At 41.6% G+C, this 22,879-nt stretch overlaps 1 protein-coding gene across 16 annotated transcripts in view; it reads right to left on the bottom strand.

The window, feature by feature from the left end:
- Positions 1–22,879, bottom strand: part of LOC134227627 (capping protein inhibiting regulator of actin dynamics) — a 477,592-nt gene that overhangs the window by 185,381 nt on the left and 269,332 nt on the right. For 12 of the 16 annotated variants that reach the window (XR_009983712.1, XM_062709242.1, XM_062709241.1 and 9 more), the window contains exon 2: positions 15,399–16,434. The exons of the other annotated variants lie outside the window; for them this stretch is intronic. Coding sequence is in view for 11 of the 12 variants with exons in the window: in XM_062709242.1 (XP_062565226.1) it covers positions 15,399–16,002 (604 nt within the window). In the remaining variant the exon portion in view is untranslated. The remainder of the gene's footprint in view (positions 1–15,398; positions 16,435–22,879) is intronic. 16 annotated transcript variants of the gene reach the window in all.

The following is a 22,879-nucleotide window of genomic DNA, read 5'->3' as shown; positions in this document are numbered from 1 at the left end:
ATAGTCTTGTCTGTCAGCAAATCACCCTCTCGGTCATTGCTCATGGCGGGCACTGGCGCAGTCTTATGCCGCGCGCCATTGACAGTTGCGTAAAACCTCCGCCTATCGTTTCTATCTATGTTCTCCTGCGCTTCAGCTATCACACTATCTTCGTATTGCCTGTTTTCTGCGATGGATTCGTTTCTCTTCTGCCCTTGCTACACTGTACCGCTCTCTGTTGGAACGGGCCACTAACATTTGACTTCTAGTAGGGGGAACAAAGATTGGCATCAAACCACTAAAAAAATCCGCATTTTTTGAATGACTGTTTGTGGTATTACTTGGTGTTGCACTACCACAATCACAATGTTTAAAATGACGGAAAGAGAGACACATCGCCGGTGGTAAATCATTCAGAAAGCTCTTTTCATCGCCAAATCCTTTTTAAGCCTTAAATCAACCATTTCGTTGGCGTCGCTGTGCAGTGCCTAACACTTTCTGCGCTGTTGTGGTCACAGCTTCGTGGATATTTGCCCACAATCTGTTGACGTCGCCAGATCCAGTGGCATCTCTTCTCCGCTCGTCCAGCTTCTGGTGGTACTGTTCAGCAACTCCTTTAACTAACAAGCGTTGGATTTTGAAACGCATCGTTCTGTTGTTCCGTGAATTTGTGACGCGAGAAAGTCGCGCCCGAATTTTTACAAGGTAGTGATCCGAGTCAATGTTCGGGCCTCTAAAGGACATTACATTTATGTATAACATCCGAGAAATGTCGTCCGTCGATCAGCACGTGGTCTATCAGGTGTTTCCACTCTGATGTTGCCAGGTGTGTTAGCAGATATTCCTACGTGAGAAGAATTTTGCTGATTGCCATCCATCTAGAACTCATCCTAGATGCTAATTTGGCTATAGTTAAAGAATTTGCCCTTTATTTTCATAACGCAAATGCGGTAGCTTTTCGGCTTCCGAAGGATAACACGCTTCATCTGCCCTCCGATTACCATGACGTCAACTCCACGTTCTGCTTTGTTACCGCCGCTATAGTAGATGTGGTATTTGAATGAAGTGTTAGCTATGGGATACACCGCCAGGAATTCACGTTCTCCAGTTCTAGGCCATCGTATTTCCCGGATAGCTGCCATACTCACGCCGACCTTCTGCAGCTCACGAGCCAGGAACCCAACACGTGCGGGTTCATTCAAAGTTCTCCCGTTCCAAGATCCGACTTTCCAATCGTTGTCTTTTATTCGTTGCCGGGTCTGTTGCCGCTGAATCAATCCGTTTGCTCTACTTTTGTCTTTCTTCGTAACTGTAGAATCTTCGGTAGGCTACCTTATCAGGGTTGCGCTACCTACATCCCGTTGAAGGAGCTGCCTTCTCGATGCTGTCACGATGCAGCATGATGTGCACAGTTTTGCTTAAAACTAGGGGATCTGCTCCTTGAATTCATACCATGTACCGGGTACCCAAATCAATACCATTCGAAAACAAAGAATTGATGCGCAAATTGTTTTTTTCTCATTTTTGTGATTTTTTTCAGCAGTCAGCACGCCGGATAACAACAAAACACGACACAAATCGTGTCTAAATGGCCTGTTTGCAAATGTTATTGATATAGGAGCATGTTATTAATAATGGAACAGATACTCTAACTCTACTTAGAATGCTTATAGAATAGATTGAAAAGATCTACATAAGGGTAAAAAAACTAAATAATAACCACACGCCGACGCGACGATGCCGATGCAATTTAGTTTTTTGACTCCACCATGAGATTGTGTTTTGTAATTTGAAGAGAATTCCTCTCAATTTGCCTTTCTTTTGTAAATCTCTTCATATTAAGGCTCAACAAAAAATGGACGGTGAAAAGAGCATTCTGAATGATTTACCACCGGCGGTGTGTCGTCTGCCTCTTTCCGTCTTTCCGTCGAGAAATTGTGATTGTGGTAGTGCAATACCACAAACCCTGTCTATCTCAACCTTTTTGTCTAACCCCTGTATATGCCAATATTTTATACAATAATTTATTATTATTATTATTGTCTTTATTTTAGAGGCTTTCAGTCCTAGGCTGGCTCACCTCTTAGACAATAATTTGACATTGGTGTTTCATAAGGGCGAAAGTTGCAAACGTAAGCAATGCCTTCTCCTGCAAATTCCTCAACAATTAGGATCGCTTCCAGCTAACAACCACTTGGAACTGGTGGAGCTCCGCGCCTTCTACCGAACGGAAGTGGAAAATATCGCCACAAGTTAGCTTCCTGAAATCGGCAGAAGAAGTCAATGTTTACGCTTGCGACGTTCGCCCTTATGAAACAACAATGTCGTTTCGTGTTTAGGTGAAGTGACTGAATAATCTAAAGAACACTAAAAAATCGGAATTGCCTCGCAGCTTCTATCAAAAGCAAAAAATGTAAATATTTGTCCATAAATGACACAGATAGAAATCACAACATGTAACCATCTGTCAAAGTTATCCATATTCATACAACGTAAATGAGGTGACATTCAATACCTCTTTGCAGACAGATTGACTCCAATCGAGCAATTCGATTTGTCGTTTTTTTCTCTCCCCTTATGTTAACGTTGTGCACATTTCCATTCATCTAAATCTAAACTAACTATTTCTGATCTGATTGGAACGGTAATCTGTACGTGCTTTCACCAGGTGATTTTTAAGGTAGCAAAAACTTAATATATTCCTGATACATGATACCTACTGCCAATCCGATTGACAGCGATTATATTCGTCTTAGTTGTTTTTTTGTTGTTGCGATTTATGCCAACCAACCAACGACACCATCTGAATAGATATGGAAATACTTGTTCCAGCGATCGAGCAGGTTGCTGGCAAACCTTCTGAATACGGAAGCACGCACGCGTTTCCCATTCAGTCCAAACATGGAATTAGCAAACTGGGCCGGCTCAGACGGAATCCACCATTCCCAATCGATCCAGCTTTGGGCGAACCGTAATTTCGCGTCCGTGCGCCGGTCGGCGTGCGGAGTTTGCTTATCTTTTCGTTTTTTTTGCTTCCCTGTCACTGTTGTTGGTTTGCGCGATAACCATCGCATCGGTGTACATGTGTTTACTCCGCACATCGCCACCGTGAACACCGAACCGTGACATTTGAATGGTAAAAACGACGATTATTAGCCGGCTACAGCGCAGCAGCAACAACCGTTTCAGTGTTATCCAGATATGAAGGTTTTTTCTCTTTCATCATGTTTAAATGAGACTCTGATCATAAAGTTCAAACTTTCGTTTTTGTTTGAACATGCTCATTCTGATTATAATATAATACTACAGGTCTGAATTTCAATTATTCTATTATGATATGTTACCATCAAAAATTGGACTTGGACTACAGAAGCTGCTGGGCTGGTCATGTTCATGCTAAAACTGTAAAAAAATGAACATTCTCTCAGTGCGGTTTCGCAGACATTTTTGTCCATATCTCGATTGAAGCATCTCTTGAGTGCATCGTGGAATCGACGCACGTTATGTATCACAGTAAATCATACAAAAACATTCCGGGAATCAATTAGAAGCAGAACCGTGAATTAGTTTCTTAGCGTGGATGCATGCACATATGTATATGACGAGCTTGCTTTTATTGGCTAACTCAAGTGGGTAATGGAGCTCAGTTACCCACCCAGCTGAGAAAAAAAAACGAAGACCGACAGAGGAACCGCCGCCGCCGGCAGAGAACAAACGGACGAAAATTGAACGGGTAAAAATCAGCAATGCCGTTTGAGCCGCTATCATCGGCTCGCATTAGATGAAAGGTGCGGAACGGGGTAATCATTTAACTCAATATGCACAATTATAACAGTCAGCGTAGTTTGAAGTCGGTAATTAGTGAGTGCGCATTTTGCACACTTCAAATTATTCGAAGAGGTGGTATGTGAAAGGAATTGGATGAATCGGAAAACAAGCAACTGCTGGTATTTACTGACAACTTTGCGTTGTTGGTTTTTGGTCTGGAATTAACAGTTTAGAAATGGCTGATCGGTGGCTGATGGCTAACGTTTCTGCCTTATACAGAGAAAATCGTGGGTTTCATCGCAAACTGTGTTACCCTACTACTTAAACTAACCAAAGCTACAAATAGGACCCTTATGAAGAAGGCATCACTTAAAAAGAATAAGCGGACAATGTTGCATCGTTCCAGCATCTAGAAGACAGTCCCTTCAGCATGATGTAGGGTAAGACGGTATAATGCGCCCCACCTGGCCAAAACGCCCCCTTTGATTTCTAGAAAACTATAACTAAGGGTCAAAATCAGTTGGTACCTATAAATATTTGTAAACCTATCATACTATGTGAATGTGGAAGTATTTTTGTATTACATAATGAAAATATTTGCAAAATACTAAAAGTTACAGTTTTGATGTAACGTTCAAAATTCGTTTGCCCATTTTTTTTTTTTTTTGATTACTTTATTTGCGTGATTTTTTATAATTATTAATAAGTTCATCACGGTACGTTTGCTCAACATTCTGGAGCGACGCTAGCATATTGTCCGCAAAACTTGCACTGGAACACTCAGTTGGGCAACAAAATAACTTTTCTTAGTGGTTAATATGATATAAAATTGCTTTCATCTTCAAAAATGTAACGTTTTTCAAAAATATGTTTCACTGATCAAAACGCCCCAGTGCACAGTGTTTTATTTCGTCATTTTCACGATCGAAATTCAAAAACTCGAAAAGGGTTGATTTTGGACATAGGGTTTGTTCACAGAAGTTTCAAGATATTTAGGAGCGCATCTTTCGATAAAAACAGTTTGATGATTAATCCCCCTAAAAGTGAGTTGAGAAAATTATTTTTCCACCAGAATGAGATAGACACGTAGTGTCTTCCGCAAAGTTGTGGCAAATGTTAATACGAGCAACGAGATCCATAGTATTATATACCAATCGACTCAGCTTGACGAGCTGAGCACATGTCTGTCTGTCCGTGTGTATGTATGTGTGTATGTGTGTGTATGTGTGTGCACAAAAGCTATGGAAAACATTAGACAACTTTTCGTATAGTAATCCTTAACCGATTTTCTCGCAACAAGTTTCATTCGACAGGGGACAAAGCCTTGTTGATCACTATTTAATTTTATAACGATCGGTCATTGCGTTTAAAAGTTATGAAGAAAATGGTACATCGGACCATATAAACCCCATATAAGGTTGGTGTCTTAACTAAATGCGAGAAAGGCACCACCAACGCTAGGTGGATTAATCTGGGTTTTCTGAATATTGTAACATCCCATCTCACATACAACAAAAGTTATCTTTAAATTATACATATTTTTAGAGGTATTTCCATTTATGATTACTCCCTTAATTGCAAAAAGTCGCAAATTTCTTCACGATATGTCTTCTCGAATGCTGTGTTAAAAATTTGTAAACCTATAAAAAATCATAATATTTGAATAACTTTTGTTTTATAAGAGATAGAAAGTTAAAATGTTCAGCAAAAATATGTAATTTCGCTGCTTTGACAACTTTGTAGAAAAGACGGAAAATGTGAAAAATCATTAGAGTTAGTTTAAGTTAAAAGAATGATTTTATGGGGATTTCCACATAAACCATGTCAAGTTTGTTATATCAATAATGTAATTCTGCTTGATTAACAACTTTGTAGAAGAGACGGAGAATGGGAAAAATCATTGGAAAGAGTTAGATTTAAAAATAAGATTTCAATGGGGTTTTTACATAAAACGACTTAAGTTTGATATATGTAAGAGATGGAAACTTGAGATGTTCAGCAAAGTTGCTTGTATAAACATTTGCTACAACTTTGCCGAAGAAACTACGTGTCTATCTTATTCTGGTGGAAAAATAATTTTCTCAACTCACTTTTAGGGGGATTAATCATCAAACTGTTTTTATCGAAAGATGCGCTCCTAAATATCTTGAAACTTCGGTGAACAAACCCTATATCCAAAATAAATACTTTCCGAGTTTTTGAATTTACCAACTGGACACAAGCGCGGCGAGCTTGCAGCAGCGGCTTCCAAATTATATGGAAACTATTGAAATGTAATAAGGGGCTCTCCTTAGTCGTGCGGTAAGATGCGCGGCTACAAAGCAAGACCATGCTGAGGGTGGCTGGGTTCGATTCCCGGTGCCGGTCTAGACAATTTTCGGATTGGAAATTGTCTCGACTTCCCTGGGCATAAAGTATCATCGTGTTAGCCTCATGATATACGAATGCAGAAATGGTAACCTGGCTTAGAAACCTCGCAGTTAATAACTGTGGAAGTGCTTAATGAACACTAAGCTGCGAGGCGGCAATGTCCCAGTGGGGGATGTAATGCCAATGAAGAAGAATTGAAATGTAATTCAAACCTGCTTAACTGGACTTATGTTAGTTTTTAATGTGAAGCACATAAAGATTTGTAACCTTTTTATCATGGGATTGATAAAATACTAATGAAGGGCTATGAAACGTCTTTGGTTAAGGTGGGGCGTATTGCCCAGGCACTTTTTGAAATCCATTTTTCACGACTTTTCAAAAAAGCTGTATTACGAGTTGTCTGTAATATTTTTATTTATCTATATGACTACTCACGGGCAATGCATTTGCGACTTCATGGACTACCAAATAACGCAAAGTTTGCATAAATTGCGTTGAAAAGTGAAAAGTTATCAAGGATTTGCCTTAGGGGGGCATATTATACCGACTTACCCTAAATAAATTGCAACCCCGGTAAGGTGGCTTCCCGAAGATTCTTCATCTACTACAAAAATCAAAATTAGAACAAATGGCAAGCATACTTGTCAGCGATTAAAATTCGAATATCATTCAGGCATTTTGAATAAATCCGCACGTGTTGGGCTTCTGACTTGTGAGCTGCAGAAAGTCGGTGTCAATCGGCGAATCCCTACGCGAACACTTCATTCAGATACTTTATGCGGCCATATGGCATGTATGTGGCAGGCAACATAATACTTCTGGATCCAGCGACCAACAAGGAAGACAAGCCATCCAAACATGAAGTTGGCGAAGTTTCTCGGATTCTCGATTTCAGAGATTTTGAAGCCAGAGGAGAATATATTTGATCCTCGCTACTATAGGACCAACCAGAGATGGGAAAAATCAAATTTTCAAAAAATCGATGATGACAAAACTCATCCGCGATCTCACTTTTTAATTATCAAGTGATAAAAAATCGCCAGCGATTAAGAATCTTTTGAAAATCGTATCTTGGTTTGAGGCATTTATCGTTATATTTCGAACTCTTTTTCCTTACTACCATAAAATTATAACGCCAAATAAAAGAAAGGGACTGTTGACAATTTGTTGATATTAGTAAAGGTAAATGTTTGAATGAAAATTAGCATTAGCATTAGCATTGAGGTGGTACAAGCCAAGACTATTGTATGAGAGTAGCATCACTTTCATCCGTTACCACAGATATCGATTTGGGACTAATCACTATCTCTTAGAGAGAAGCAATGCACCCTCCAATAGTCGAGATCTGTCCTGGCCAAGTCCTTGCGAATGCTGCGGAAGGGGAAAGATGGTTAGTTGGACACCTACTTAAGAAAGATGCAGAGAACTCTACGACCACCTATGAGAGGGGGGGAGGTTTTGGGATTGTGTGGAAGGTTATAACAGTAGGAATCGTTTTGGTAGAACGTGAAACACAGAAAGAACTAAGATAGAAATACAAAGTATGAAAGGGACGAGCCTGGGAATTGAACCCACGACCTCCTGCTTATAAGGCAGAAGCGGTAGCCACTAGACCACCGAGCTCGTCTGGTAAATGTTTGCATGAACATTCTGTGTTTATTATCGTTTGAGTACACAATTTGAGAAGTTGTCCCGGAAACACGTCGCCTACAGTTTTAACGTGAAAAGTTTTCAATGATATCATAAAAAAGAAAGACATCATCCGCTTGAGAACTGATCATTCGCACTTTTCTTATAATTTTGGAGGAAAACACTTATTTCTATTTTTAATGGGTCGCCCTCTTATTCCGTACTATTGATACCCTGATGCTATGGACAAAATTTCAGCCAAATCGGTCAGCATTTGGGCGGTGCTAAACTCAATGGAAGTTTATATGCAAAAATATATGGGAAAAATCGAAAAACAGTAATATGGAGCTAGTAGGCACAATTTACGATGAAGCTATGCTATGATACTCATTCAGTTCTTGCAGAATTTAATACAGATGTTTCGAACGCGGGCAGCAGGGACTATGTCCAAGGGCTTGACGACCCCTCCCCAGGCCATCTGCGAGTTGTGGTTCCTGCCTAGGATGTGGTGGGGTTTGACAGTGGGCCCTGTTAAACTTCTATAAAAAGCTGCAAGTATCCGCAAGTAGGCTCCGCCAAAGCGACCGCGTGCCGCTCAAAGCGCACAAATTCAAGTCCTGGTGTTAGGTGGGACACCAAACAGCCCTGACAACAACCATTACGAACGACATAGAGATAATACGACTCGATACAATCGGCAACGACTTAGGCGACGCATAAAGGATCACGATTGGAAGCTTGGAACATGGAACTGCAAATCGCTAGGCTTCGCAGGTTGCGACAGGAATCAGTGTTGGTAAAATCATTCATAAAATTCAATCATTGAGCGCTCCTGCGCGAACTAACTTGTTTGCGATTTTAAAGGGATGCATCACGTCTGAGTTTTTCAGGCTAAAACGGATAATTTCACTCATTACCCAAAAAATCATTTCGCTCCAAAAAGTGTTTAAAAACAATTTGGGTGCAATTTATTGTTTACACACGCAAGGGTATTCATTGTGCTGTGTGTTGAACGTTAATTTTCTTATAACTTAAGAAGGAGAACGAAAGAAAACCTACGATGATTCAAATGGAAGATTCAATTTAGCCATGATTTTTTAGGTGCTAAGTTGGGTGCGTTTCAACTCACGCTTGATTTGAATTGGTCGCGAGTTTTGAGATTTTGAGTTTTTCCGACAGGATAATCTACGATGAATTACATCCCCGCAACTTCGACGTCGTAGCGCTGCAGGAAATCTGCAGGACACGACAGAAAGTGTGGAAAAGCGGGCATCGAGCAGTTTCCTTCTACCAAAGCTGTGGCACCTCCAACGAGCTGGGAACCGGCTTCATAGTGCTGGGAAAGATGCGCCAACGCGTGATTGGGTGCCAGCCAATCGACGCAAGAATGTGCAAACTGAGGATAAAAGGTACTGAGGTGAGCCAGCCTAGGGCTGAAAGCCTCTTTAATAAAGATAAAAAAGGCCGATTCTTTAACTATAGCATCAGCAACGTGCACAGCCCGCACGAAGGGAGACCCGACGACGAGAAAGAAGCGTTCTATGCACAGCTGGAGCAGACATACGATGGATGTCCACTGCGGGATGTCAAAATCGTAATCGGTGACATGAACGCTCAGATAGGAAGGGAGGAAATGTATAGACCGGTCATTGGACCGGATAGTCTGCATACCGTATCGAACGACAACGGCCAGCGATGCATAAATTTTGCAGCCTCCCGCGGAGTGGTAGTCCGAAGCACTTTCATCCCCCGCAAGAATATCCACAAGGCCACATGGAAATCACCTAATCACGTAACGGAAAACCAAATCGACCACGTTCTAATCGACGGTAAATTCTTCTTCGCCACGAACGTACGAACTTACCGCAGTGCGAATATTGAATCCGACCACTACCTCGTTGCAGTATGTCTGCGCTCAAAACTCTCGACGGTGTACAACACGCGTCGGAGTCGTCCGCCGCGGCTAAACAATGGGCGACTACAAGACGGTAGACTAGTCCAAGACTACGCACAGCATGCTGCAGCAGCTGAAAGTGGCACTCCCAACGGAAGAACAGCTAGGCGCAACGCCTTTTGAAGATGGCTGGAGAGATATTCTATGCACTAAGCACGTTTTCCCCCGGATCAGAAAAACGACTGGTATGATGGCAAATGTGAGCAGTTAGTTGAGGAGAAAAATGCAGCATGGGCGAGATTGCTGCAACACCGAACGAGGGCGAGCGAGGCACGATACAAAAGGGTGCTGAACATTTTTAGGAGGCAAAAGCGCCAGCAGGAAGATCGAGACCGTGAAGAGACGGAGCAACTGTACTGCGTTAATAACGCACGAAGTTCTATGAGAAGCTAAACCGTTCACGCAAGGGCCACGCGCCACAGCCCGATATGTGTAAGGACATAAACGGGAACCTACTTACAAACGAGCGTGAGGTGATCCAAAGGTGGGTGTATGGGAATGAACCTAAGGGCACGCGCGCAGGACATGCGGCTTCCGGCTCCGAATCTCCAGGAAATCCAGGAGGAGATCGGCCGGCTGAAAAACAACAAAGCCCCTGGAGGAGAGCTGTTTAAACACCGGTGGTGAGGTACTGGCTAGAGCGCTGCACTGGGTAATTACCAAGGTTTGGGAGGATGAGGTTTTGCCGCAGGAGAGGATGGAAGGTGTCGTGTGTCCCATCTACAAAAAGGGCGCTAACTGGATTGTAGCAACTACCGCGCAATCACATTGCTGAACGCCGCCTACAAGGTACTCTTCCAAATTTTATGCCGCCGACTAACACCAATTGCAAGACAGTTCGTGGGGCAGTACCAGGCGGAATTTATGGGTGAACGCTGTACCACAGATCAGGTGTTCGTGAGGTATTGCAGAAATGCCGCGAATACAACGTGCCCACACATCATCTATTTATCGACTTCAAAGCCGCATATGATACATTCGATCGGGACCAGCTATGGCAGCTAATGCACGAAAACGGATTTCCGGATAAACTGATACGGCTGATCAAGGCGACGATGTATCGGGTGATGTGCGTAGTTCGAGTTTCAGGGGCATTCTCGAGTCCCTTCGAAACGCGCAGAGGGTTAGGGCAAGGTGATGGTCTTTCGTGTCTGCTATTCAACATCGCTGAGGAGGGTGTAATACGAAGGGCAGGGATTGACACGAGTGGTACGATTTTCACGAAGTCCGTCCAGTTATTTGGTTTCGCCAACGATATAGATGGCACGTAACTTTGAGAGGATGTAGGAAGCCTACACCAGACTGAAAAGCGAAGCTAAACGGATTGGACTAGTCATCAACACGTCGAAGACAAAGTACATGATGGGAAGAGGCTCAAGAGAGGTCAATGTAAGCCACCCACCGCGAGTTTCTATCGGTGGTGACGAAATCGAGGTGGTTGAAGAATTCGTGTACTTGGGCTCACTGGTGACCGCCGATAACGATACCAGCAGAGAAATTCGGAGACGCATCATGGCAGGAAATCGTACGTACTCTGGACTCCGCCAAATGCTCCGATCGAAGAGAGTTCGCCGCCGTACCAAACTGACTATCTACAAAACGCTTATTAAACCGGTAGTTCTCTACGGACACGAGACCTGGACGATGCTCGTGGAAGACAAACGCGCAGTGGGAGTTTTCGAAAGGAAAGTGCTGCGTACCATCTATGGTGGGGTGCAGATAGCAGATGGTACGTGGAGGAGGCAAATGAACCACGAGTTGCATCACCTGTTGGGAGAACCATCCATCGTTCACACCGCGAAAATCGGAAGAATGCGGAGGGCCGGGCACGTAGCCAGAATGTCAATTATGCCAGAATTAATGATATGAACACTTTGTTATTTTTTTTTCCAGTTTTTTTTGTAGAATTTCAAGAAATTCCGGACTTTTTCCCGACTCGCATATTTCACGCATTTCCCGATTTCCCGACTCACTGGCCAACCTGCGTTAGGCATAAAATGACCCAAAGAACATCTCAAGATATAAAGAAGGCAGAATTATGCCAAACCTTCATTATGCCTAATGTACATTATGCCTAACGTCCATTATGCCTAACGTCACGGACCCGTTGAACAATGCCTTAATAAGCGTTGCATTGTAATGAAATAAACGTATTATGAAACGCAAAATAAATCAAGCTTAGTCAGAAAATCGCGAACAAGTTGAATTAACATTATACCTGGTTTTTGGACAAAGTTGTTAAATAAACATCATTATCGACTATTTAAGTAAAGTTGAAAAGAGATTGCTAGTTGTTATTGAATAAATACTTTATTTTTGGGCGTACAATGTTGGAACAAATGTTAGCATATATGCTAGTATAATTTTTTTTCAACGGTGGCTGAATAAATCTGATAATACTGATGTTATTCAACTGGAAATTGTTACTTCGGGACTTAGCTGAGTAGTAACTGTGCTATATCGTATGTGTATCCACTGCCGCTGCGGAAAACTTGCTTTATTCCCTCCGATATGCTTAACTACCGATTATCGTTATGCTGTTGATTACTGCTTCATATCAATACCAATAATTATTATAACAGCAGAAATTAAACTAAATAAAAATATCTCTGGTATAAACTGCCCATGATCGCATATTCGTAGCATTTAAATTTTTGGCGATTTTGAGTTAGGGATCGTCTCCAAATTGTTAATTATTTAAGCTGACTAAGTGGAATCAGAAAGTTTTGTAACATTGAACAAAGTGACCGCATAACAGTAATACTGGAAAATTCTATCGCCGGTATGCCGTACTCCTTGAAAAAAAAAAAATCGCAATTAATTAGCACTCAAATAACAAGTAATGCAAATGACGCTATAGAAGATTTCAACTGAAAAAAGATTTTCTGTAATTTTTGGCGATTTTTAGACATTTAATTTGATTTCCATACTGATGCATATCACAAACTTAAACGTTCCATTTCTCCCATGCCTACTTTTGCCGATTGTAACGAATATGCGATCATAGGCAATCTTTGCATTCCATATACAATTTAAGACACATTTATACATACAACAACAAAGTACTCAAAGCGTATAAATGTATTATCTAACGTTATTTGTAATATCGAAGCTCTTGTCGTTACTAAACATTTATCTACATTATGATTTCCAAAATGTGCTGCTTTTCGAGAGTATCGGCCTTTGCATCCAAAGGTCAAATGTTGGAGACGGGATTGGTATTTTTTTCATGTTCAATGAATCGTATTAGTCCTTTACGTTAGTAGATATATGGCGGTTAGGGTAGTTCACATTTCAAAAATGTTACAAAATTCCAACTCCCATATGTTTATCAGATTCTTTTTGATAATTTAGGAGTACTGGCAAAATTTCAGGCAATTGGAGGTGGGTTGAGGGTGGCGCAGAGGCAATTTATTATAAAATTTGTTTAAGTCTTCCTACAAATGTCAAAGAGTCATGAATTCAAATGCAGTGTTGTAAAATGTCATTTGCATTCGGTTATATAATTTTCCCAGAACTTTTTTCTGAAGGTAGCCATCATTCCTGAGGTATGACGAACTTATAGCGCTCAAATGTGCCTACTACTTTGTCTAACAAGACATTGCTGTAAATATGTAATCTGAGGCGTGGGAGGCAAAATGTCATTCAAATGACATTATGTCAAATGACACGTGACATTTTGGAGAGTTTTCACTATCCAGCCTCATATGTTATATTTAGAGCAATGTACCCTTGGACAAAAATATAGCCCTACTCAAGCGTTATGAGTACATCTTAAATTATGGAATAAATTTGGCTTCTGAAGAAAGTTATGAATAAATTAGTCAAATGACATGCAGATGACATTTTACAAGCCTGTTCAAATGTACAACCCCAACCTATGTATTTGGAGTCAATATAAACGAAACCTGCGGTTAACTCATTAGTTTTATTTTAACCCATCCCATTGGCGGTATATGGTTGGTGTGGTTTTGTAATGCCCGAAGATATTCCAGGAGGAATTTTCAAAAGGATTCCAGATTGAATTTGCGTAGGGACTTTAGGGGGAAGTCTCGAAGGGATTTCATGGAGACTTTGAGATGGGATTCAAGGGAGATTTTCTAAGAGGATTCCGATTTGAATAATCGAAGGAATTCCAGTAGGAGTTCCCGAAGGTATTCCAGGGGGAACTCTCGAAGAAATTTAAAAGCGATTTACGGAGAAGTTCTGAGTTAAACTTACGGCATAATTCCAGAAAAAAATCTCATAGGAGTTCACAAACAAATCGTAGATTTGACACAGTATGTAATTCCTGCAGGTACCCGAAGGATTTTCTGTCGCACGAACATTTAATGGCCGCGTATCCAATGATTTCCTCGAATAGCTTATGCTGTTATAAACTACCAATGTATTTTTATCCCATGTTCATTCAAAGCGAGGAATTCACGGATCTAATTTCCTCCATCTACCCACCAGTATTACTTTTTCCATGATTTTTACAGTTGAAATGCAGTTTTATTTATTAATCTCGAGCGGTACTTTCAATTAGCACAGCAAGGCTACTCGTTTTGGGGCAAAATTAGATTAAACCTGAATATATAGTCCCAACCTTAATGCTATCTGAAAAGGTTTAGATAGCAATTAAGGTTGGGACTATATATAAGGGGTTGTTCAGAAGAAACGTCCACATTTTAAGGGGGGCAGGGGTGCCAGATTTTGTGACAGTGCATGAATACACAAAGTGTAAAAATTAGCGTGACAGAGGTGGCCCTTCTCTAAAAATCTAAAAAGGTAGTGCACATCATATTTGAATCACCTCTCAGATTTAAAATTAATTCTTGGCATTGCACATCTCGAATCACGTTGGGCTACCTACCGCTTATCGATTTTTGTTCATATTCCTCATAACTAACTAAGCACGAGCTCTATTAAGTTTGTATGAAAATTAATAAGATAATCTTTTCATTGAGTTGATAACAATGCTTTCCCTATGAACTATGCGCTGACGAGAAAAGAACCCACTTAGATAAAAACAATACTCAAGAACTTTCACTGAATGGAAACCGCATGATCATTAAACATCTCATAGTACATAACTGAAATGAAACATTCGCGCCATGATTACCAAGGTTGTGTGTTGAGATTAACCACTCCAAAGAACAACGACTTACATTGAATTCTAATTATTGTATTGAATAATTCAAATGCGATTTTCGTTGAAAAACAGCTCATGAATTTGGTTTTTAGTTAGGTTTTCATTTCACCAGCGCTTAGTGAGAAAACTCTAAACCTAGAAAGTATAATTTCCAGATTAGGGAAGTTAGTACTAGAATTAAGTGAGGTAAGTGAGACGAGCCAGCATAGGGCTGGAAGTCTCCTTAATAAAGACACAAAAAAGTGAGGTAAATTTTATCCTGTAACTCCCCAGTGTACCAGTGTTATGAATAATATATTGCTTGCATAAAAAGCCTTCAAATTTATTTAGATGAGTTATTTGAGATATTGTTTTTTGTAAGTACTGGAATTCGAACTTTGATGCGTTTGAAGATTTGGGCAACACGTGATATCGTTTTATATTGTTAAGCTTCACAGATTATTTGATGTAAGATAAAAGCAGCTAAAAATCGACATACACTACTTTCGAAACTTCTGGAAACTAACTTTTAGTTGAAACTGAAAATGAAACAAACCTGAAATGCAGCCAGAGAAAATTACTTACATATCCAAACGTTCCCCTTTGGTGTATCCTCGAGTATCCTAATGTTGAAATCATATGCCGCCAGATCCTTCCGCAGGCTCATAGCCTTATCGTACGTGAGGGCACATTTTGGCACCAGGAACAAACTGTCCAGTTCGAATATGTCCGCACCGGTACTCGCCGCAGCCGCTACCACCGTCTTACTCACTGGTCCCTCACTTCCCAAACTTTTCGGTCCCGCTATGCTGTTGTTGCTGGTGCTGTAGTACAAGCTACCGCCATTCGTGATGATCGAGTACGATCCACCATTAGTCAGCGACGCGGCGACCGTTGCTGGTCCTCCTCCGGGGAAACCGCCGGAAGAGTACCCGTTAGTAGCACCCAGAGACGGACTGTTTCGGCTGCGGATCAGCCGATTGTTGTTGTTGCTGCCACAGCCACCGGAGGAACCACTGTTGCTGCCAGCGCGACCTGCGCTACTGCTGCGGACCTGAACCGTACCGTTCTGGCGATGGTGCTGATTGTGGTGGTGGTGGCTGGGGCTATTACCGTGCGGATTGTGGTGAGGATGATGATGGCCGTTGGTACTGATATTGGTAGCTGTACAACGTTTCACTGATATCATAGCTTCTGCCGGGGAGGCTTGAAATCTTCCGCGCGTGGCTTCCCGTTGTTTCGATTTTTGTTTTTATTCTTGTTGCCGTTGAGCAACTTCGAATTTGGGAAACTCATACACTCCACTGGGCACTAACAACTCGCTTTCAAAATAATAAGCTCCCACATTGCTTCCCAACGAGGAAAATGTTTGGTTTCTTCTTCTTCTTTTTCTTCCTGGGATGAAATCTCACTTCAATGCATTTAGATTCACTTAACTTTCCTGTTCACCTGTTCCAATATTGGAACCGAACTGGGTTATCACAGATGATTGCTTTTCGGAAATTTCTTCGTCTTCGAGATAAACACTTTGCTTTTCTACATTTGTTATATTGCTATTTTTCGGTCATTTCCACAGTCGGTTATCGGCGGGTGCTTGGGAACTCTGCTATTGGATAAGGAACTGTAAAATAGAACAATTAGCTCGTGAGGTAGCGGTGAGCCAACCGCAGAAGCAGGTGTGTGGGGATTTGGTTGAGAGAAAACTTCATTCGTCGATTCGCTGGCGCGATGGAGTGTGGATAATTTTTTAAGTGTCTAATAGGTCGTTGCATTGAACCGTGAGATATAGAGAGAGGGTGCTGCGGACTACTTTCGATCAAGGATTTTACGTGGAAGACCATGTTGGTGCAATATGAAACCCGTGAGAAGTGGTCTCAACCACGGAGGACGACGAAAATTAGGTTTGGTTTTTGTGAGGCATTCATTTCTAGTAACAACTCATGATCTATCGATATGGATGCGAAAAAAGTCTCAGAAACTTTACAAGAGAGTATGTTACGTATTTAGACGTCTGATACTGTGTTACCAGTTGGAATATATAATATAATAATCCACCTTGCGTTGGAGGTGCCTTTCGAGCACATTATTAAAAAGTAAGAAAAAACACATTGGAAAGGTCAAAAAAACGTCAAAACGTCCCTTAAGATTCTACTAATTCCATAAATTCACATCTATTTGCGCTTATTTGAATGCATTGCAGCAATTTCTAAAAATAATGTTTTCTTGGTTTTAATTTCTTTTTCAGCATCCTTTAGCCTCATATTAGCTTCAATACAGAGTAGTAATAACTGATCAAATCGAACTAAAACATAACATTCCCTGTATGCTGACGATAAAATGGCTAAACACATTTCATGGAGCGTTTATCTATGTAAATCACGATGCCTTTGTCTCAAACGTGAAGAAATGCTTAGTTTAAAACTACACATCACTTACCATATCATAAATCTTCACAAATTTATAAGCAAACGTGAATCTGTATTTCCCGGAGACACAACCACGTCCAGTTGCATGAAATGAAATTTGCATGATACAATTGAAAATTTACATAAACGAAGAAGATCTTCTTAATGTCAAATTAGCAAAACTGCTTCTGAGCTTCAGTTTAAGGGAATGCTGTGCGCAAACGCGTTCAAATTCTTCACAAGAACATAGACATCGATTGAACTTGATAAAAAGACGAGAAAGACTAAATTCTCACGCAAAAAAAATTCAAGATGTCCAGAATTTGAGAGACTCTTATTTTTACCCGAGAAATAAATTGTCTAAATCGTAATGTTTCAACAGGTTTAGCCGATAGCTGGATATAGCCAAGATGGACGAAAGCATGAGACAAAACCATCTCATCGCTTCCTCCTTCTGCGTCATGTGCATATACGAGCACTACTCGAACGAGCTCCCAATAAAGACAAAAAAAGGTAATGATAAAGATAAAGTTCCCTCAAGTCGGCCTCAGCATCAGCAAACAAATCAAAAGAAAATTCGTTCACATTTTTTCGAATATCAAAAGGAAAACTCTTTCTAATTTCCGAAAGGAAATTCTTCCGAATTCCCGAAGGAAAGTTCTTCCGAATTAACGAAAGAAAATTATTCCGTATTTCTGAAGCGAAAGTATTTGAATTTCCCAAGAGAAATGTTCTCATTTTTTTCCTTTATTTGTGTGAATTTGATATTTGAATCAGTTCTTCACTCCTCGTAAGTACAAAGGCCTGGAGCACTTGGAAGGAGGATGCTTAGCTTTAGCTTTGACTGACTACACATATCTATGGTTGCTACTCCGTGATTGACCAGAATCAGTGAAATTGCACAAAGAATCAACTGAATGATTGACTGGGATTGTTCAAGCATTCTCAGTGTGCAAGTTTCAGTGACTCTAAAATTCAAATGATCAATAACGGCGCCGGCCACGTCCTTGTAGTCAGTTAGGAAGAAGGAAGGAATATTAGTAGGTGGTTTTTGCTATTTGAAGACCGTGTTTACCTCTGCGTCTCCACAAAACCACAGGAAGGATTATCAGTTAATTGGTAGGCATCGTTGGATCTGGATTCACTCTGATAAGCGATACGACCGTGTCATTCTTTATACACAGTGATTTTACCTAGCCATGAATCGGGCGCGAAAAGTAGTACAAACTAACTACCGGCCTACCGGGCGCGCAATGCAGAACACAATATTTCGACCGATCGTGCGATCATCGTTCTGCTGTCCGAAACAAGAGAAATCTCGCACTGAACTGATTTTTATTACCGGCCGCGCAAAGCAGAACACAATATTTCGTCCGATCGCGCCATCGTTCTGCTGTCCGAAACAAGAGAAATCTCGCACTGAACTGATTTTTATTACCGGCCGCGCAAAGCAGAACACAATATTTCGTCCGATCGCGCCATCGTTCTGCTGTCCGAAACAAGAGAAATCTCGCACTGAACTGATTTTTATTACCGGCCGCGCAATGCAGAACACAATATTTCGTCCGATCGCGCCATCGTTCTGCTGTCCGAAACAAGAGAAATCTCGCACTGAACTGATTTTTATTACCGGCCGCGCAAAGCAGAACACAATATTTCGTCCGATCGCGCCATCGTTCTGCTGTCCGAAACAAGAGAAATCTCGCACTGAACTGATTTTTATTACCGGCCGCGCAATGCAGAACACAATATTTCGTCCGATCGCGCCATCGTTCTGCTGTCCGAAACAAGAGAAATCTCGCACTCCCTGGAGCACTTGGAAGGAGGATGGGCCATAAAATTTGAAAGCCCTGAGCTTCCCTCATACAATTCACCCCGGCAGGGCGGCCTAGAGCAGGGTACTCCCACTTCCCTTCGGATTTCGGATGGACAAAATGAGCAAAAGAAGAAATATTCCAAATTAAAACCTTATATTCTATTCTGACCTCTTGCTCCCCCTCGCTACGGCACTGGTCGACTCACTGCTCTCGTTGGGGGCCCCTTCGTCGACAGCAATACAGCAGCAGCAGGCAAACTGGTCTCTCGCTTTCTTCTACCGTCCTTTCTTCTTCGGTTCTTCTTCTTCTTCGCTCTTCCTTCTTCTTCTTCTTCTCCTTCTTCACTTTCTCACTCTCGGGCTTTACAGACTGCCACGGCAGCCGTCCTTTACTTTTAGCTAGGGGGAAGAGCAAGCTCCTTTGTCGGATCCCCCCTAGCGACGCTGGTGTAAAATCACCGAACCTGCCTACTCGCCGTAGACGGTCCAAGTAGTGACCGCAGTTCACTACTACAGGTGGTACGCCCCTTTGTACGCACCTGTCTTCGCTCTCTTTGGCTGTTAACTGTGAGGGCGAGGAACTCTATTGACTACGGTGAGAACGGCGGGTGTTTTGGGGATTTTTGACTTTACCGCTGGGAAGCGAAACACTCCTTTACGAAGAGCTTCCCAGTATGGCGGCGACCCTACACCATAATGCCCTGCACTAAAACAGCACTTTTCTTCGTTCCCGAACCGGCACTTCTCGGGGGAACCACTTTTCCACTCCCGACTATGCTGGGACTTAGTTAGCCAGCTAAACGCGCACCACGGATGGATATCCGGCACCAAAAACCCCGAGTCAAAACTAGCGGGTTGTCAAAACGCGTGCGATCGTCTTCGCGGTTCGTAACTCTTCTCTTTTTACGTCATCGACCAGCCCAAAACAAATCATCGCCATCGCTCCTGCCACCGTGCTCGGCTGTTATGCTGCTTATGTTTGAGCGCCGCTTTTAGGCCTACGGGAGGAGCTCTGGCGCTAACGTTATTTAAAACTTATTTAAACAAGCACTATAATTTAAATTCAACAAAACAAAACCCTATACAAAACAATGTGAACAAAATTTAATTCAAAACTAAACAAATTAAAATATTCACATTTCACAGTGGTGGTGTATGTTGCCATATCAAAATAAAACAAAAGCATAATGGGTAGCCAGTTAAAACGACGCCAAGTTACCCAAAATACACTCAGCGACAAGACTAATCAAAACGGGTTAATTGTAACTCGCAGGTTACAATCTCGCCCACACCGAGGAGAAAAAAATGGCAACATTTTTTACTAACTCTAACACCTAACACCGATAACAATGATGATAAATAACGAATTAAAATAGAATAAATAAAAATATGGGGAAAATAAACAAGAAAAATAATAAATCTGCCTAACCTACCGAAAAAGACAGCTTCCACAATTTTGAACAAAATATATTACAATTTCACAATTAGGTATACGACCGAACAAAGACATCTTAAATCGGTACATCGTCTCTTCCGATATAGTCTGCTGACCAGGACTGGGACTCGCCCTTGGGCGACATCAGTCCACCATTGACACTTTCGAGTAGCAATAAAAGAGCTAAGATCTTCCCCGATTAGTTTTCTCGACACGTGATCCATCCTGGATTCCTAAAACTCTGCTAGCCTCCGGTCAAGGATTGTTCAACATAGCAGTGGAACGGTTGTCGCGGCATTATAAATTTTCCATCATTTCACTTTTTTTGCGACTGTCCAGTATTCCTGTCCTCACGGTATTCATACTTCCTTAAACAGCTGGGGTTCTGATTCCATCCACATTCATTCAAAGTGTATCACTCTCTCATCTCACTCACTGGCCGTACACTTGCACACGATCCACTAGACATTTGAACGAACCCCGCAATTTCACAACACACTCATACTTTACATTCAAACATTTTCTTTCAGTTACACTCATTCATTCACGCATATCATTCGTAACCACACAAAATACCAAAATAAACGGACAATAGGGACGCAAGACTTATGGCCTTTTCGCATCAACTGTTCCCAATTATGAGAACAATTGAGCTAGACCTGACGGGACAACTAGTCAATTGCGTATCGATTCCAAAAGGAATCAACAGAATTTCCCTAATACTAACGGACAAGTAACGACGAAGTAAAAATAAAATAAATAAATAAATTAGAAAACATTTAACATGTTGCCATCATTGCGCTGGAATATAACTGGAAGATTTTTCTTAGTGTTTTTGCGCAACATAAATGACCAACCCGAATGGATCGAAACAATCATTGAACGCACTTCGCACACTCACAGAAGTGAGAAAACAACAGATGATTGTTTTTATGACATCGCCGAATGCGAATGATGCTGAAGCGATTGGTAAATGTAAACATAAACAATCCAGCCGACCCGTCGCGATCGTTGCGACTGTGATTGTAATAATCATTCGTTTATCGCGGATTCTGGTGGTTTCTGCGGATAGAGACCATCATCGGGCAAGTGTTTAAGGCCTTCCACGGTGGAAGAAAGTGTTTTTAAAAATGTTAACCCCTCAAAGAGAGGGTTTCAAGGTGATTTTACCCCGACGAAGTGGGGTTTTATGGGTGTTCATCCCGTCGAAAGGATTGTGTATGTGTTTTCTTGCCTTGCCTTGCTAACAGCTAGAAAGTGACTACTGCGGCGTATGTAGTAAGGGGCAGATTTTTAACCCCGACGGGAAAATGTTTAACTGCTTTAAAAAGCAGCAGTGTTTTTTGTGTCTTCCACCGCGGAATATTTGAGGTTTTGGGGTACAAGTGCCCGAATAAAATATATGTTGTGGTGTTTCCCATCGAAATGGGATTTGTGTTCCTCCCACTGGGAGTGTTGTTGTGCGGCAAGTGGCTAAATGTTTTGCCTTGCCTTAAACGTTGTCAAGGCTTTCGAAGCCGATTGCTGTTGGACTCGACTCCAAACGGAAGAAGAGGATTGCCAACGTGAAGATGAATGCGATTTGTGTCCTCGAACCCATCGTACTTCGGAAGCTCCCAAGTGAACGACCACATGAAGTCGATGTATTGGATCCGAGGCACAAATAATGCTTTAGTTCCACGTTGGCTGGATGAGTATAGCAGACCCAGGAAAATCTTGGAGTCTTATTTGCAGGTCATTTGTGGTCGAAAATGTTCAAGCCATCAAATGCCTACTCAAAACTGAAAATTGCCTAACGGCTGAAAAACAGCAGTCTCGTTGTACCAATGGACAAATTTTATTGAGAAAATGAGGATGTATTACGAAGAATTGGTACAGTTCGGGATTTGGGAAAATTATTTTTGAAGAGGGATTGGCCATTCAACACTTTTAGTTGGACCTGATCTCATTTTGCAAGCAATAAGGGCAATTGGTGGCGTCAAATCCTTTGAATCCACATACGATGCAAAATACTTGCTTGGGCTTCGAACACTTCTCGTGATCGTGGCCTTTTGTCCCACAGTTGTAACAAACTCCCAGTTGTGGCCGGTGTTTGTCCACGAGGGCACTCAGGCACATTGCACCGTCTTGCGACGTAGGGATTCTAGGACTTGTTCCAGTTTTCTCACGAATAGCTCTTCGAATTTGACCACCATTGTCGTTGAAACGACGTGGTGGCGATTTGTTTCGTGGGAGAGGCCGGAGGGCTATCTCTTTTATAGAACACCCTGGGTTTGTACCCCTTTCCGTTAGCACTCTGTTGCTGCTGCCGCTGGCTCTGTGGAGAACCATTGAAAACAGGCTGACTTGAAATAGCAGATACTTCTTTGGAGCTCCCAAATACTTTTTGGTAAATGGGAGTCTTTGAAGC

This window comes from Armigeres subalbatus, chromosome 3 (assembly GCF_024139115.2).
Source record: "Armigeres subalbatus isolate Guangzhou_Male chromosome 3, GZ_Asu_2, whole genome shotgun sequence".
Classification (NCBI taxonomy): domain Eukaryota; kingdom Metazoa; phylum Arthropoda; class Insecta; order Diptera; family Culicidae; genus Armigeres; species Armigeres subalbatus.
Note: the sequence above shows the minus strand (reverse complement) of the source record. Positions and strands in the feature narration are given on the sequence as shown.